We start from the raw sequence: 16,022 nt of genomic DNA, 5'->3' as shown, positions 1-16,022 counted from the left end.
TTTTTTTCAGGACATTGATTTCCTTGTACATTTCCTCTTTCAGGTCCTGTATACTTTTCCTGATTTCATCATGATGTCTAGCTGAGTTTTCTTGTTATCTCATTCAGCTTCCTTAGAATTATCACTCGAAATTCCTTGTCAGTCATTTCAAGGGCTTCTTGTTCTATAGGATCTAGAGCTGGAGAGTTATTATCCTTTGGTGGTGTACTTTCTTGATTTTTCGTATTTCTGGCATCTTTTTTTTGATGTTTATTCATTGTGGCAGGGGGTTTCACAGTCCACAGGTTTGACACTATTGACTGACTAAGATGTTGCTGTGGTTGCCAATTTCGTATGGCTACCTCAGTGACTGCTCAGTTGGCTACTAGTGCCTTGCGTGTGTGGTTGCCTTGGGTCTTGGGCCTCTCCGGGGAGCCACCTCTCTGGTCAGCTTGGACTCGGCCAGGCTGCTGGATCACGGGATGGTACCACAGGGTGTGTGGTCTCTGCTGAGCTTCCACCTCCCGTGCTGGACTTCTCACTGTTCCGTGTGCTCTGGCCCGGGCTGCTGGGATGCACCAAGGCACCGGAGAGCGTGTGGTCTCTGCAGAACTTCCCCTTCCCCTGCAGGATGTCTCCCTGCTCTGTGCGCGGTAGGCCAGGCTTGGGATGGAGCCGGGTGGCGGCGGTGAAGCCTACCTGCTGCTGGATTGTGGGGCGGTGGCCCCCCCACAGGGTGTGTGGACTGTATGGACCTTCTATCTCCCTTGCTGGATGTCTCTGTGCTCCGTATGCGTTGGTCCCGGCTGCTGGATCGCGCGGCAGCAGTGTGGTCTCCATGGAGTTCCCGCGTCCCCTGCCGGACGTCTCCCTTCTCCGAGTGCACTAGGCCGGGCTGGGAATGGAGCCTGGTGCCTCTGGTGAAGCCTACCTGCTGGATCATGCAGTGGCTGCCCTACAGGGTGTGTGTTTTTTGCGGAGCCTCCGCCTCCCTTGCCAGATGTCTCCCCACTCTGTGCGCACTGGGCTGGGCTGGGAATGGAGCCGGGTGGCGGTGGTCAAGCCTATCTGCCGGATCATTTGATGGCGGCCCCGCAGGGCATGTGGTCTCCGCGGAGCTTCTACCTCCCCTGCTGGATGTCTCCCCGTTGCATATGCACTTGATGTTATGTTTTTATAGTTTAAAGCGGTTGATTTGTGGGAGAGAGTGATGCTAGAGACCGTCTATTCCGCCATCTTGACCGGAAGAAACTTTCTTTATCTTGATTGTGGTGATGATTACATGATTTGTGAAAATCATTTGTGAAAACTTATAAAACTGTATACCAAAAAGAATAATGTTTCTGTATGTAGATTTTGAAAATGTTAGTTAAAAAATAAATAAATAAATAAATAAATAAAATGCTTGATTCTTGTTTTCCCCAAAGAGAGTGTTGGCTTTGCTTTGGGAAGTGGGAAGGGATTCCAGAAACTCTTTCCTTCCTTTCCTTAAGGTCTCCAGAGGGTTGGCTGCCTTTAGTTGCTCCATATCTGTCACACGGTAAAAGTCTCAGAATGGTGGTGGCAGGTCTTTTTCCTTCTTAACAGGACAGAACATGGGAGTGGGCGGTTGTAAAATATATCCTTTTTTTTTTTTAACGGGTCTTTATCCAGGCAAAAATTACATACATAAAATGTCCCCATGTTAAATGTATGGTGGGATGTTTGGGTAGATTTATATACCTGTGTAAACCACCACCACAAGCAAAATCTAGAACAAGTCCTTTACTCCAAAAAGTTCCTTCATGCCCATTTCTGAAGCATTATTCTTAGCTGTAATCCAGGTATAAGTGCCTTCAGTACTTGCTATCGTCTTTAAGCCTTGCCTCATAAAGGCCTTGCTGTGTCTCCACTGCGTGCGTACCTCTCCTTTCAACAGCCATATGATGCTTCATTTCAACCTATCTCGGTTCATTAACCAGTTTCTATCCTTCTCTGTGGTGGGGTGGCCCAGCCACTGGAGCTCTTGGCCACTACAGAGAGCACCTCAGCAAACTCCTTTGTGCACATCTCTTTAATTAGTCCCTTAGGTTTAATTCTCAGGCCTGTAGTCTTTGCCAAAAAATTTTCCCATATAGCAACACACTGGTTTTCTGATAGGGCTAAAATAGCATAGAATGGTATTAGCCTCACTGCATCTTTGCTGTCTCTGGAAGCTAAATCTACTCCCCTCGCCACCCCGACTTAAGAGTTTGCTACTTTAGTAGTTGTACAAGTGGAACTTGAGGGCCGTTTCAGTTTATATTTCTTCGGTTGCTAATGAGGATAAAGTTTTTTGTGAGGATTTTTTTCTCCTGTGCTAGTGGGAACTCTATAATCCTTGCCTTTTCATTTGTTTGGGTGTTGATGGTTTCTCCTATCAATTTAAGTGAGTATTTTCATGTAGTATACCTTTGCAGGAGTTAACATTCATTTTAAGGGTATGATGTGGAGGGTATGTGTTGGAGGTGTTGATGTTCATTTTTAAGGGTATGCTATTTTGAAGAAATGGTATATGGGTTGAGCATCCCTAATCTGAAAATCCAAGATCCAAAATGCTCCAAAACTTGAAACTTCTTAAGTGTTGTCATGACGTTCAAAGGAAATGCTTACTGAAGCATTTCAGATTTCAGGTTTTCAGATTAGGGATGCTCAGTTGGTATGTATTCTGCAAATATTGCAAAATCTGATTCACTTCTGGTCTCAAACATTTCGAATAAGAGATACTCAACCTGTTTTAACATTTTCATTTTCTAGCTGGTTTAGGTGAATTCCGAATTCGTGACCTGAATGATGAAATTAACAAGCTGCTAAGGGAGAAAGGACACTGGGAGGTCCGGATAAAGGAGCTGGGTGGTCCTGATTATGGAGTAAGTAAGCAGCAGCCCTGGTGGTGCTTGGGGGGCAAGCTGGTGAGCTTCTTGGCATGCTGGGGTGGTTCCATCTAGCTTTGCATCCCCTGCAGCTCCCAGTCCATGCCTGCTACAGAGTAGGCACTTGATAATGAAAGAAGGCTTGATAATTGCCTGTTGCATGTGGACAGGAAACATAGGAAAAGGATGGGTAGGATGATGCTGAAAGACCCCCCAGCACAGACCTCAGAGCAGACAAGGCACTTGAATGTGCCAGCTGTGCTCTTGAGTAAGCCCATATCTCTCTGTGCCTTGTGTTTAAAATGGCCATGGCCCTCTCTCTTCTCTAAGCTCCTTGGGAACTGTGGGCAGCCATTTGTTGACTCTTTACCTGAAGGGCCTTAGGGCCATTCCATTCTGTCCTGTTTTTGGACTCTTATAAATGCTATCCTGTAGAACAGTGCCTTTCAAACTTTAGGACCATGACCCATTGTAAACCACATGCAGGTGTGCATGCACACACTCTTATATCACAACTCAGCACACACAAAAATGAGCTGAAAAAATACTTGGTGTTTTAGTGTAATGTTCTTTTATTCTCTGTTCTATTTTGATTTTTTAAAAATTGATGATTGTGACCTGCTTAATTGATTTCATGACCCACTAATGGGTCTTGACTTTAATAACTACTGCCCCAGGGCCTGACACATTCACCTGTTTGTGATGAGATCAATTCTAGATCACTGGAACCAGTAGTATCTAACCATTGGCCTGTAGTATGTTATGTAAGAAACACGTGGTTTGGGGCCAGCCCGTGACTCACTTGGGAGAGTGTGTTGCTGATAACACCAGTGCCGTGGGTTCAGATTCCTATACAGGGATGGCCAGTTAGCTCACTTAGGAGAGCATGATGCTGACAACACCATGTCAAGGGTTAAGATCCTCTTACTGATGATCTTAAAAAAAAAAAAAAGAAACGTGTGGCTTTTCTACATGTTTATGAAAGTCTAATGCAGAACCACGATTCTCACTTTAGTCCTTGGCATAAAAATGGAGCATGTGTTCTCCCCGTTGTAGGAGAGGCACTCACCTTTCTGAGCCCCTGTTCTGTTCTAGGCACTGTGTTGGGAACTTTCTCAGGGATTGTCTCTCTTAACCTCTTCAGCAGTTCTGTGATGGAGATTTTATTTTTCTTGTCAGTCTGCTGTGGAGTAATGCAGGAGTTTATTAACCTGCCTAGAAAAGCGACCTCAGATGTACTAAAAAATATGTAAAATGTTCTTAAGTTCCACCATCCAAATTCAACACTGTTTATGTTTTAATGTATTTTTTCTAGAGTTTTTAGATGCTTCGTAATTTTCGTTTTCTACATATAAAAGAAATACTTTATCATTAAGTTCAGAAGAGTACAAAATAGTAGAATGGTGTTCAGTAACCATTCCATTACCTGGTACAGCTGCTTGAATATTTCCTTCCTTTGTTTTTGTGTGATCGTCATAGCTGAGACCATCCTTGCTGTATGTACAACTTTGGTCCTCTGCCTTTCTTTTCAAAATGATAACTTTGATTATATAAACAATACGTACTTTTTACAGAAAAAAAAAAAAAGAAGGGGGAATGGGGAGAGGGTGGTCAGTGAATACAAAATATTAGAGAAATAGGGAGAATGGGATCTAGTGTTCTACAGTGATATAGGGAGACTACAGTTAACAACAGCGTACTGTGTGTCTTTGAATAGCTGGTCGAGATGATGTCGAATGCTCCTAGCACAGAACTGACAAATGTTTGAGGTGAAGGATATACTAAGCACCCTGATAGGATCATTGTACACAGTATGAATGTACCCAAATATCGTACTGTACACCATAAATGTATACAATTATCATGGGTCAATTAAGAAAAATAAATTAGAAAGAGAGAAAAAAAGAGAAGTAGAGATTAGTATAGTGGCTACCAGAGGCAGGGATAGGGAGTGGGGAGGAAGGCCTGGGAGAGGCTGGTAGACTGTTATAAAGTTACAGTTAGATAGGAAGAATAAGTTCGGGTGACAGTAGGTAATAATATTGTATTGTATTTCAAGACAGCCAGAAAAGAGGATTTTGAATGTTATAACCACAAAGAAATGATAAATGTTTAGGTGACAGAGAGGCTAACCATTCCGATTAGATCATTATATAGTATATGCATGTATTGAAACAAGAAACTGTACCTGTAAACATGTACAGTGAAAAAAATTTAAAAAAAAATATATAAAGAACATAGAAGTTGTAAGATAAATATTATATATGTTATGTATATATAATATATATTTTCCTACCACACAGAAATAACTATTATCATTATTTATTTTTCTACAGTTTTTTCTAGGCATATATTTATTTTTACAGAAATTGGTTCATGTTCTGACTGATACTTTGCTGTCTTAACATGTATCAGAAGAATAGTTTCATGATACGGGTAATCATTCAGATCATTTTAAGAAATGTTTTTGAACTCACAGAAAGTTGCAAAAACAGTACAGAGAACTCTTATATACTCTGTACAGATTTACCAGTTTTTAACATTTTGCTCTATTTACTTTGTTTTCTGTGTATACATTGAGATTTATTTTTTCTGAATCATTTGAAAGGTAGGTTAAATGCGTCGTGTTCCTTTCTTTACCTCTTAATACTTCTGTGTGCATTTCCTAAGAATAAGAATATTCTCTTATATAATCATGGTAGAGTTTCCAAGTTTAAGATATCTAACTTGGATACAATAATTTTATCTACCCTATATGGCCATTTCATTAATTTTCCCAATAACGTTCTTTATAGCATTTTTCTACCTTCAGTACAGGATCTAGTCCAGGGTCTTGTATTGCGTGTAGTTGTCTACATCTTCATGTCTAATAGATACAGTTTCATCTTCTGGACGTATTTCATTTGGCTTCTGCTGATTGATTGTCATTTATGTTGTTTGCTTTTTTTTTTTTGGTAACTGAACATCATCATATCATAAGTGTTTTTCTAAGTCAACATAAGAATTTCATAAGGACCATTATTTTTACGATACAATATATTCCATCAGTGAATGTGCTATAATTTATTTAAATTATCCTTGTATTGTTAGATATTTAGTTTTTTTTTCTTTGGTTCTTGACTGGTCCTGGGATCCGAACCTGTGACCTTCCCATTGTAAGGCTGCACTCTAACCAACTGAGTTAACCGGTCAGCCTTTTTCTAGGTTGATTTTTAAGGGATGAAATAGGCGCATAAATATTTTTCTGGATACATAAATATTTTGCACATTTGGCATTCTTAAAATATGTTTGCAAACATGGAAATATTGGGTTTAAGGATCAGATAGATCCATTTTCTTTTTCCCTCCCAATAAGAAAGTTGGCCCTAAAATGCTGGATCATGAAGGAAAAGAAGTCCCAGGAAACCGAGGTTACAAGTACTTTGGAGCAGCAAAAGATTTGCCTGGTGTTAGAGAGCTTTTCGAAAAAGAACGTAAGTGACTAATGTTTGTGAAGGTTTTTGCCTCTAATTGTTGGTAATAATCGTAAGAATGGATGGGCTATATAATAAATGCTCTTCCTATATTATTTCTTAGCTGCACAACTGCCTGTAGTATAGGAATTTTTGTTCCAAGATTTTAAATGAGAAACCATAAGCACCAGGATTGAAATCTCAGGCCCAGGGCACACAATTGGGGCTGGAAAGTGAGCCAGGACTGGCTGTGCCAAATTCCGTGCTCTTTGCACATGCCAGTCTGTAGGCCTGGATGGGGGCTTTCCCACTCTGAATTTCCCAAAACTGTTGGGGCAGGCTGTGAAGTCCATTGAATCAGATTCATGTTTCAGTTACTTATTAGTTGAAACAGTTGTAACTGAAGAACAAATAAAATCTTGAGCCCAACCCCAGTATGTGAAAATGCAAAAAGCGGGGCAGTGCTGCGTGAATCCCTGTGGGCACGCCCTGCCTCTCCTCCCTCTCCTCCTTCTTCCTGCTGTGGCGATGGGCAGCCAAACCTTGGGCTTTTGAAAATACAATTTGAAACTACCGGTCTGGAGTTTTAGTGTATTTTAATTTTACCTTTTAGTAAAGTAGTCTGTGCTATGACCAAAGCTTGAAGTTCTCCATAGGATGCCATCGTCACTCAGTAGTGCTGTCTTCCTGAGGAGATGGAAGACTTAGACAGTCACAGTCATGACATAATAATCCATGACTGGTGATGTTGGAAAGTCAATAAATGTCTCTAAGTTTAAAAAAAAAAAAAAAAGTAGTTTGAATGCTTCGTAGAAAAAAGTGTGAGAAGAGAGAATGATGCCAGTATTCTCACCACTGTTGTCATTTTGCTATATTTCCTTCTGGTTGTTTTTTTTTTTTTAAGTGTAGTCCTAATTTTATTAAACCCTGCTTATTTTAAAATTCATTATGCCAAAACTGGTTTTGCATGTGTCATTACCATCACTTATAAGTAATTCAAAGTTTAAAGTCAGGTCATTAATTATGAAAGCAATATATATTTGCAGAGAAGTTGTAAAATACAGAAAATCAGAAAAAAACCATCCACATTTTCACAACTTGTACCTGATGATGACTAACATGTTGGGGCATGTTTCCCTTCAGTTTTTAAAGAGTTATGGGGGTTTGCTCCTAAATTGGGATTATTCTGTATGTGTTGTTGTGGGTTTTTTGTATTTACATTTTTTCTAAATGTACTTTTAGTTTCAATCACAGATTTTTTTTTTTTTTTTTTTAACAAGAAAGTGCATCAGTCAGTTTTATTGAGTATAATTCAAATAGTACACAGAGTTAAAGCCCCCTTGGCACACCCATCCCAGTGTCCCTGCAAAGGGTAACTGGTAACCACTATTATCTGTTTGGTATGTTCCCTTGCAGGCCTTTCCCCAGGCACTTACATGCTTATTTCATCGGCTAAATTTCACCAGCATAAGTGACAGATGACTCAGCCCCAATTGATTAAGGCAGAAAAATGAATTTATTGGCTCACCTAACTGGAAATCCCAGGGGTAGTTGGCCTTAAGGCATGGCTGGATCCAGCTCACATTTCTCCATGTTGCAGTTTTGACTTCCACTGTGTGAGCTGCTTTCTCTGCCCACCTCTCCATCTGTGGTGTCTAGTTGTCCATCATCGACTTTCATCTTGGCCTCTCTCAGCAACAAAATTTCCCCCTAAGCAGTTCAAACAAAATTCCCAGACTTGAGTGTATTTGGCTTTGATTGGATCATAATTCCATTCTTACATGGGCCCCTGTGGCCGAGAGGAATGTAGTGCTCCAAACCAGCCAGGCTTCAACCTGTGCCCTGTCCCGGGTCCAGCCCATATGATGACCACCACTCGCAGGATGTGGACTCAAGAGTGGTGAAGGGGTGGACAAAGTTGCCGGAACTAACAGTGAAGTGATGAATGGAGGCCTGCTGAAACACCATGGCTCTCCCATACCTGCTGTGTTCTGATATCCACTGATACCCCCCCATAGGTATACTTAGAACTCTATTAGTGGATGTAACGAGTATCATGGTGTAGGTTTAACCATACTATACATAACCATTCCTCCATTGGTTAGACCCTTAGTTGTTTCCAGTTTTTCATGATTGTAAAAGTTTTATTAATCTGTTGGGGTTTTTGTTTGTTTGTTTGTTTTGGTTTTTTTGGTGGCTGGCCGCTACAGAGATCAGAACCTTTGCCCTTGGTGTTATAGCACCACTCTCTAACCAACTGAGCTAACCAGAGGTTTATTAATCTGATTGGTGGAAAACATTATTTTTATTTTTTCTTTCCCTGATTACTAATGAAATTGAGAATTGAATCCAATTACTAATTGAAATTTTTACACGTTTGAATTTTTTCCTCTTAAATTATCAGCTTTTATTCCTTGACCAATCTGTTAAGTTGTCATTTTCCTTTTGATTTTCAAGAATTACTTAACTGTTCTGGATAGTAATCCTTAGGCTGAAAATATTTATCTTTTTTGTTTATAGTTTCTTTGTCTTCATAGGCTTATGTTCCCCATCATGGTTTTTTTATTAAACATTATGACATTTCCTATGTTATTAAAACACCTTGTGAAACAGCATTATAGGGGCTGCAGGATATCCCATCCCATACACATCTTACAACTTAAAATCCTAGGTTATTCCCAAGTTTTCATTGTTATATAAACAATGCTGTGATTCATATCTCTGTTCATAAAGCTTTTTTAGCTTGTGTTTGTGGTTTTTTTTTTTTTTTTTTAATTACTAATTGGGTAAAAGCACTGATTTTAAAAAGTGTTGCACTCTCTCATGGTATTTTCCTAAACATTCATGCTGTATTGCTGCCTGCATAGGAGAAGGCTTGGCTTGAGCGTGATTGGAACTTGTAAATTCAGCTAAGTTGCTGCTGTTTCTTTTAGCTCTTCCTCCTCCCAGAAAGACACGTGCTGAGCTCATGAAGGCGATTGATTTTGAGTACTACGGTTACCTAGATGAAGACGATGGTGTTATTGTGCCTTTGGAGCAGGAATATGAAAAGAAACGTAGGTCTTTGGGTATTTCACTTCGTTATAGATGGCATCTGGTTTGCTCTCTGCTTTGAAAAAGGGGTATTCAGTAGTACTTTATGCCAGAAGGGAGTTTACTTTGTTGCTAATGGGATTCAGAGGTAATGGCCTGCTTATCCCCTGACCCCCATGAGGCTTTGGAGGCAGTCAGGGCAGTTGGGCCAGAAGCAGCAGATCGGGGAAGCCCCGAGAGCTGTATCCGACCTGGTCCCTGCCTGCCAGAAGCTCACCATCTGGATTCGTTCCAGACTGGCCTTCCTTGAACCTGTGAAACAGTGCCCACCTCACTGGCTCTTAGATCTGCCTTAAACACAGCTGAAGGGTTATTAGTGTAGAGCAAGGTGGTGTCGTCTTGTGAACACTTCCTCCATGCCACGCACTGTGCTAAGCGTTAAGCATTTTATAGCCATTCTTTTGAAGCCTCATGACAGCCATGTTAGTGCTAATCCCAGATGACACATCGAGCTAGAACTTTGGCAGCCAGTGGTCCCGAGTCAGAACTCCTTTCCAGCATGCTGCGCCCCTGTGTCCTCCATTTTCATGTGGGCATGTTGGAAAGCCACTCAGGTTGCTGAACTGGGGAGGATCTGGGGATGTTCCCTAAAAAGCTTCCTTGCAGCAATTTAAAGCTGGAGCTTTAAGTAGGACTAGCCCACCCTTCACATCCATTTCCCACCCACTAGGGCAGAATGAAGGGTGTCCCTTTCCAGATGGGACGTCTTAGCCTTTGCCTGCATTGTGTTGAAAGCTTGTTTAGAGACTGGAAGAAGTAGCACCTGCTCTGCCTTGTTTTCAGTCAGAGCCACGTTGGTGGAAAAGTGGAAAGCGGAGCGAGAGGCCCGGCTGGCAAGAGGAGAAAAGGAAGAGGAGGAGGAAGAGCAGGAGGAGGTCAACATCTATGCTGTTGCCGAGGAGGAGGTATGGGGTTGGTCCCTCTGGTGCTCACTGCCTTCTCCTCCGAGCCATGAAGCATTGTAGGGAGGAAGCTTGGCTGCAGGATGGCTGTGAAGATGACATTGCAGGGTCACAGGGAGGGTTTCAGAGAGGAGCAGCTATGGGAGCGCTTTGTCAACTGGGCTTTCTTTCCTTTTTCTTTGAGGATAGGCCCTACTGAATATAATAGAATAGGATTTATAAACACAGTTGAAGTCATACAAGTTTTAGCCCATGACCTCATCATTTCTGTTCAAAGGCAGTGCCAAGAGCTCTTTTGTAGTCTGATACCCCCATTTTACAGATGGAAACAGGCCCAGAGCAGAGAAGGGACATCCTCAAAGGGTCACAGTTGGGGATGGAGCTACAATCCCTGCCTTCCAGTCAGAGCCTCCAGGCTCTTCTGCAGGCCCAGCCTATAGAGGCCTTGCTGCCTGGACAGGTCCAGAGTGGATCTGATTTTCTAGTCCAGGAGAAGTGGGGGGTCACCCACACACAAACGATGGGTTAGGTCCTAAGTGAGGAGCTTGCCGTGACATCACTGGTGAGAAAGTAGGCTCAGAGAGATTTAGTGACTTAGTCAACATCACACTGGATATAGCAGACCCGAGGTTCATGCTTAGATCCAGCTGCCAAGCAGTGTGGATCAGTGAAGGGTTTGAAGCAGATGACAGCATGCCCTAGCAGGATTTTCTTTAGATGCAGAAACTCAGCAGTATTTAATTAGGGGTTCTGGGAGCCAGGCCCATGACAGGTGCAGAGGGCACTGGAGAGCACAAACTTGGCACATAGCTCATAGTCCAGGACAAGGCAGTTCTGCAGGTGGAGACCATGGAGAACGGCAGCTCCTGGATGGCAGCCTGCTGCAGGGACATCCTGTGAAGGCTTTGCTGGGGAACCGACCCTTCAGCTGTGTTTGGGATGATGAAGGGGAGTTAACCAAGTGAAGAGGATGCGAGGGAAGAGTGCCTCAGGCACTGGTAAGTGTGAGGGACAGAGTACAGGCCAATGTGGCTGGAGCACAGAAATCGAGGGCACTGGGTATGAGTGGGAGCTGAAGAGGGTGAATGGGGTGTGCGGGGCCTGGCACCATGGGGGAGAGCAATAGACAGCCACTGAAGGATTTTTTTTTTTCTATTTCTTTTGAAATAATTATAAATTTATAAGAAGTTGCAGAGATAGTACAGAGTGATCTTATGCACCCTTCACCTAGTTCCCCCAGAGGTGTATCTTATGCAGTTATAGCACGATAGCAAAACCAGGGCATCGACGTTGTTCTGATGAGGGTGTTGAGTTCTGTGTCTTTTATCACATGTGTAGATCCTTGTAACCATTCTCTGCGATCAAGATGCAGAACTGTTCTCCCACCACAAAGACTCTCTTCCTGTCCCTTCACAGTCACACCCCTCCCTCCCCACCATCTCTCACCCTGGCAAACCCTAATCTGTTCTCCATCTCTATAATGCTGTCATTTTGAGAATGCTTTATAAATGGAATCACACTGTGTGTCACCTTTTGAGATGGCCTTTACACTCAGCACGGTACCCTTGAGAACCATCTGAGTTTATTCCCTTTTACTGCTGAGTGGTATTCCATGTACAGAAAAGTACACAAGTCTAACATGTACACAAGCTAAACACACCTACGTAGCAAATACCAGTGAAGAAACAACATGACCACAACCCCAGAAGCTCTCTCCTGCCCAGGGGGTCGCTCTCCTGACCTCTAATGACCCATAAGCTTTACCTGTTTCTGAACTAGATGTATACATAGAATCACGTATGCTCTTTTGTGTGTGTGTGGAGAGGGGACTGGAGAATGAAGTTAGAGGAAATAGAAGGACAGAGGCTACGGTGGAGGGAGACTTGAGGGGAGGGACCTGTGGGAAAGGGGAGGAGGAGGGTGGGGCGTGAGGGAAGGGTGCTGGAGAGCAGGGCATGGCAGAGGGACCCCATATACTCTTTCTTGTCTGATGTTCATGGGTATTTGTTTAGTGTCTGGTTTGGGGCTATAACAAAAGGGTTGCTGTGAACTTTCTTGGTCACATGCAGTGTTTCTGTTGAGTATATACTGAGCAGTGAGTGGAATCACCACATCATAGGGTAGGCTTGTGTTCAGCACTGGTAGATACAACCAGTTTTCCAAAGTGCTTTTACCAATTGATACTTTTGCCCACAGTGTATGAGAGATTTCCCCAGAGGGTTTGCAAACCAGCTCTTCTGGTAGGCAGGGTTGGGAGAGGGTTATGCAGGGTGTCTGCTCAGAGACCACAGGTGTGGGCACCACACACGCCACAAGTACTTTCCCCTAATATTTCCAAGTCCACGTTATTTCTTTAGTTAATTTGTATTGACTCATATGTAGCCTCTGAGTTGATCTTTTTTCCATATATGGTACATTTTTCAAATTTAAATTCTTAAAAATAAAATTTAAAAATTTTTAAAAATTCAAAAGATTCAAATATAAAAAGTATACAAAGATATTCCATGAAGATTCTCTTCCCTATTTCTGTCGCTTGTCCATCTACTTCTCACTGCTGTTACTTGTTTCTATTCTTATTTTCTCTCCTTATACAAAAGGTAGCGTCACACACGCCATGTTCTGTTACCTTTTTTAATGATGATGTGTCTGGGTGTGTTCCTGTGCAAGTACAGAGCTTCCTTGTTCCCTTCTTTCTTCTAAACAGCTGCAGAGAAGTGCACTTTATAGAGGTACCAACATTTATTTAACCTGTCTCCTGCTAATGGATTGTGGTTGTTTTCTGTCTGTAGTCTGATGAGGAAGGCAGCCAGGAGAAAGGAGGGGATGACGGGCAGCAGAAGTTCATCGCCCATGTCCCGGTGCCGTCACAGCAAGAGGTAGGAATGAGGCCGCAGCTGCCCTTGGGGTGGAGCCACCCAAGTGCTGGGGGCTTCGCCTCTAAAGCAGATGCTACACAAAGCTTTCTTTGTCCTTCCTATCCATCAGGGCAGCTCTGGATCCTGACCGTGTGGCACTTGTCATTGTGCTCATAACAGGGTGTGGGATCTGGAGAGGGCAGGAGCCTCTGCTTTAGATGAAACCGACAAATACATTCTGTTGTGAAATGTTTCCAGTGGGAGAAAGTTGGGGCTCCTAGAGATCACTCTGGGTCTTTCAGTCAGGCTCCACCCCGGGACTCCCTTGTGGCTGGGTTCTGGCAGGGGCTGGGAGCTTTACTGAGGAGTGAGCTGTGAGCCCTTTACTCTCAACGTCCACAGATTGAGGAGGCGCTTGTGCGAAGGAAGAAAATGGAGCTGCTCCAGAAGTATGCGAGTGAGACCCTACAGGCCCAGAGCGAGGAGGCCAGAAGGCTCCTGGGATATTAGGTCTGAACAGGGGCTCTCCTTGAAGTCTGGAAGATCTGGTGGGAGTCCTTCCGCACCCCAGTGGCCCCACAGGCCACTGCCACCCAGGGCAGCAGGCAGGCAGGTGATGCCATGAGGTTTCCTGCTCCTTTCTCCTCCCTCGTTCCTCTCTCACCTTCTCTTACCTCATGTACTGATAGAGGATAAGGGTCTGTCCCTGCCTCCCTGATGGGCTGTCTGGGTGCTGAATACTTCAGCTATTACCTTTGTACAAATATTTTGCTACTGTGTGAATCCATTTGTTTTTATATTGGAGTGTGTAAAGCAGGTCGCTAACTGGCTACCTATGTTTTACTTCACCTTGTACTGTGATTCTGAGGGGAGATGTATCAATTAGTGACCAATGTTAGAAAATGCTGTTTTCCTGAAAATACATATCTTCTCTTGAAAACTGAGACGATGTGTCAACACTGAGCCCACACCCCTGGTTGACAGCCAGTGCTGTTTCTGTGCCGGGCCATGTCCTTGGCTTTCCATAAGCCACTCAGCCGGCTCTGCTAGCTCCTGCCTGGATGGCAGGAATTTAAATTTGCTACTTCTGTTTTATAACCTGGTCTGCAGAGAGCTATTTTTATTAAAGATTTTTATAAGAGAAGGACACTTCCATGCCTGCTAACTTATTCCCTGAGCTGACTGCACCGAGGCAAGGTTGCATTAGGATGTGAAGCCAGAGTCACTGAAGGCACCACTGCTATCCTGCCTGAGAGCTCCCCAGGTAACAGCCTGGGCTATGGCAGGGATGAGACCAGTTCCCAGACTCCATCTGGGAGCTGAGGTGGGGCAGAGCCGTCCCACCAGGGCCATAGCTGTGGACAGGGCCCCTTAGAGCAGGGGCTGTTGGGCAGTGGCCTGTGGGAACATACACAGTTAAATCCAAACCTTCTGCCTGAGCCGGGTCTTTCCCTTGAAGCCAGAAACCTCCTGCAGAGGCCACGGCCTGGGTCGTGTGGGCCTGAACCTCTTGCGCTCTGCTCTGCAGGGTCCTGGGAAGGTCTGGGTCTCAGCGTCAGGGTCAGATGGCTGTTCCTTGGGCCCAGGGCTCTGGCTCAGGCTGGGACAGGAGCTCCTGTCTGGGAGAAGCCCACTGCACAGCAGGAGTGTCGTTCTGCAGGGATCCGGGACATCTGCCTGTGGGGAGCAGCGCAGGTGGGGAGTGGCAGAGCCGCATGTGGCTGAGGGGGCGTGTGTCGGGGGAGAGTGGTCAGGCTAGTGGGCGGTGCTGGGGCCTCTTTAAGGAGACTGGGGGGCCACAAAGATCTGTGGAAAGGTTCTGAGCGAAACAGTAGGGACCTAGTCAGTGGGTGACTTGCTCTAGGAAACTCCCTGTGGCCGTGGGGTGGAGACCCAGGCAGGACTAGGTCAGGTGGAGGATGGGGCAGAGAGGCCCAGGCAGGAGGTGGGTGGGTGGGGAGTAGGCATGGGGAAGGGGAGGAAGGGGGAGGGGCCCTCTGCTGTCCTGGCTTCCCTGAGGAAAGGGCTGGCTGGCAATGTCCCACCCCTCAGCTCAGCCCCAGGGGAACGTGTGCAGGGAGGAGGGAGGGGTCCAGGTTGGAGCTTGGGGAGCCCTCGGAGGCAGGCAGGGCAGACTTGGCTCTGGGACTAGCACCCCACCGGGTCCGGCTTGAGTCGTGGCTCAGGAGGGAACTTAGTGGGGGCTTTGAGCAAGTCCCTGCTGGGCTCTAGCCTCAGTTCCTCTGCTTTAAAGTCCAGGACTGGACCTGGTGCTGCTTGGCCTGTGGTGTGGGCAGAGGGCCCTGGGGACAGACTGGCCCGTGTCTAAGCCTCTGGGGAATGTGGGGGTGGCCGGACTCCGGCCGGCCCAGTTATGGGCTTGTCTTCCAATGAGCACGCGCGCTGTGGCGCTTCCCGGCATTAGAGGAGAGCAGGAGACTCTGGTGTCAGGTGCTCCTCCTCCCTGGGAAAGAGGCAAGTGCCCAGAGCGAGGCCATCTGACAGCCGAGGGCTCAGGCCTTCCTCCTCCAGGTCCCCGCCCCAGTCCTTCAGTGTGCAGAGCCCTGCCCTCCCAGTGCCGCCTCCTCAGGCTTCCTGGGATGCAGGCAGGACAGGAATCAGGCTTCCACACTGGAGGAAACCAAGGCCTAAGGAGGAGTAGCCCCTGGCCAGACATCCTACAGGAGTCCCTGGCACTGGCTCTGACTATTTGTCCGTCTAGTGGGCCTAGGGAGGCCTGGGAGCTGAGAGAGAGTCTTATCAGGGCCCCTGCTTCAGGCTTGGAAACAGCAGGTGAAGCTGGCTGGGTGGCTGTGACCTTTGGTGTGGATGTGGTCACCTTGCTGAGCT

The 16,022-nt window shown here is 45.1% G+C and overlaps 1 protein-coding gene across 1 annotated transcript in view; it reads left to right on the top strand.

Moving 5' to 3' along the window:
• LOC103584093 (pre-mRNA-splicing factor ISY1 homolog) overlaps window positions 1-14,321 on the top strand; it is a 26,186-nt gene extending 11,865 nt beyond the window's left edge. The window contains exons 6-11 of the mRNA XM_008565215.1: window positions 2,755-2,867; window positions 6,226-6,343; window positions 9,256-9,378; window positions 10,199-10,320; window positions 13,107-13,193; window positions 13,575-14,321. Coding sequence (XP_008563437.1) covers window positions 2,755-2,867; window positions 6,226-6,343; window positions 9,256-9,378; window positions 10,199-10,320; window positions 13,107-13,193; window positions 13,575-13,682 — 671 coding nt within the window. The 3' untranslated portion in view covers window positions 13,683-14,321. The remainder of the gene's footprint in view (window positions 1-2,754; window positions 2,868-6,225; window positions 6,344-9,255; window positions 9,379-10,198; window positions 10,321-13,106; window positions 13,194-13,574) is intronic.
• Window positions 14,322-16,022: the final 1,701 nt, after the last annotated feature.

The sequence above is a fragment of the Galeopterus variegatus genome, unplaced genomic scaffold (assembly GCF_000696425.1).
Source record: "Galeopterus variegatus unplaced genomic scaffold, G_variegatus-3.0.2 Scaffold196, whole genome shotgun sequence".
NCBI lineage: Eukaryota > Metazoa > Chordata > Mammalia > Dermoptera > Cynocephalidae > Galeopterus > Galeopterus variegatus.
Note: the sequence above shows the minus strand (reverse complement) of the source record. Positions and strands in the feature narration are given on the sequence as shown.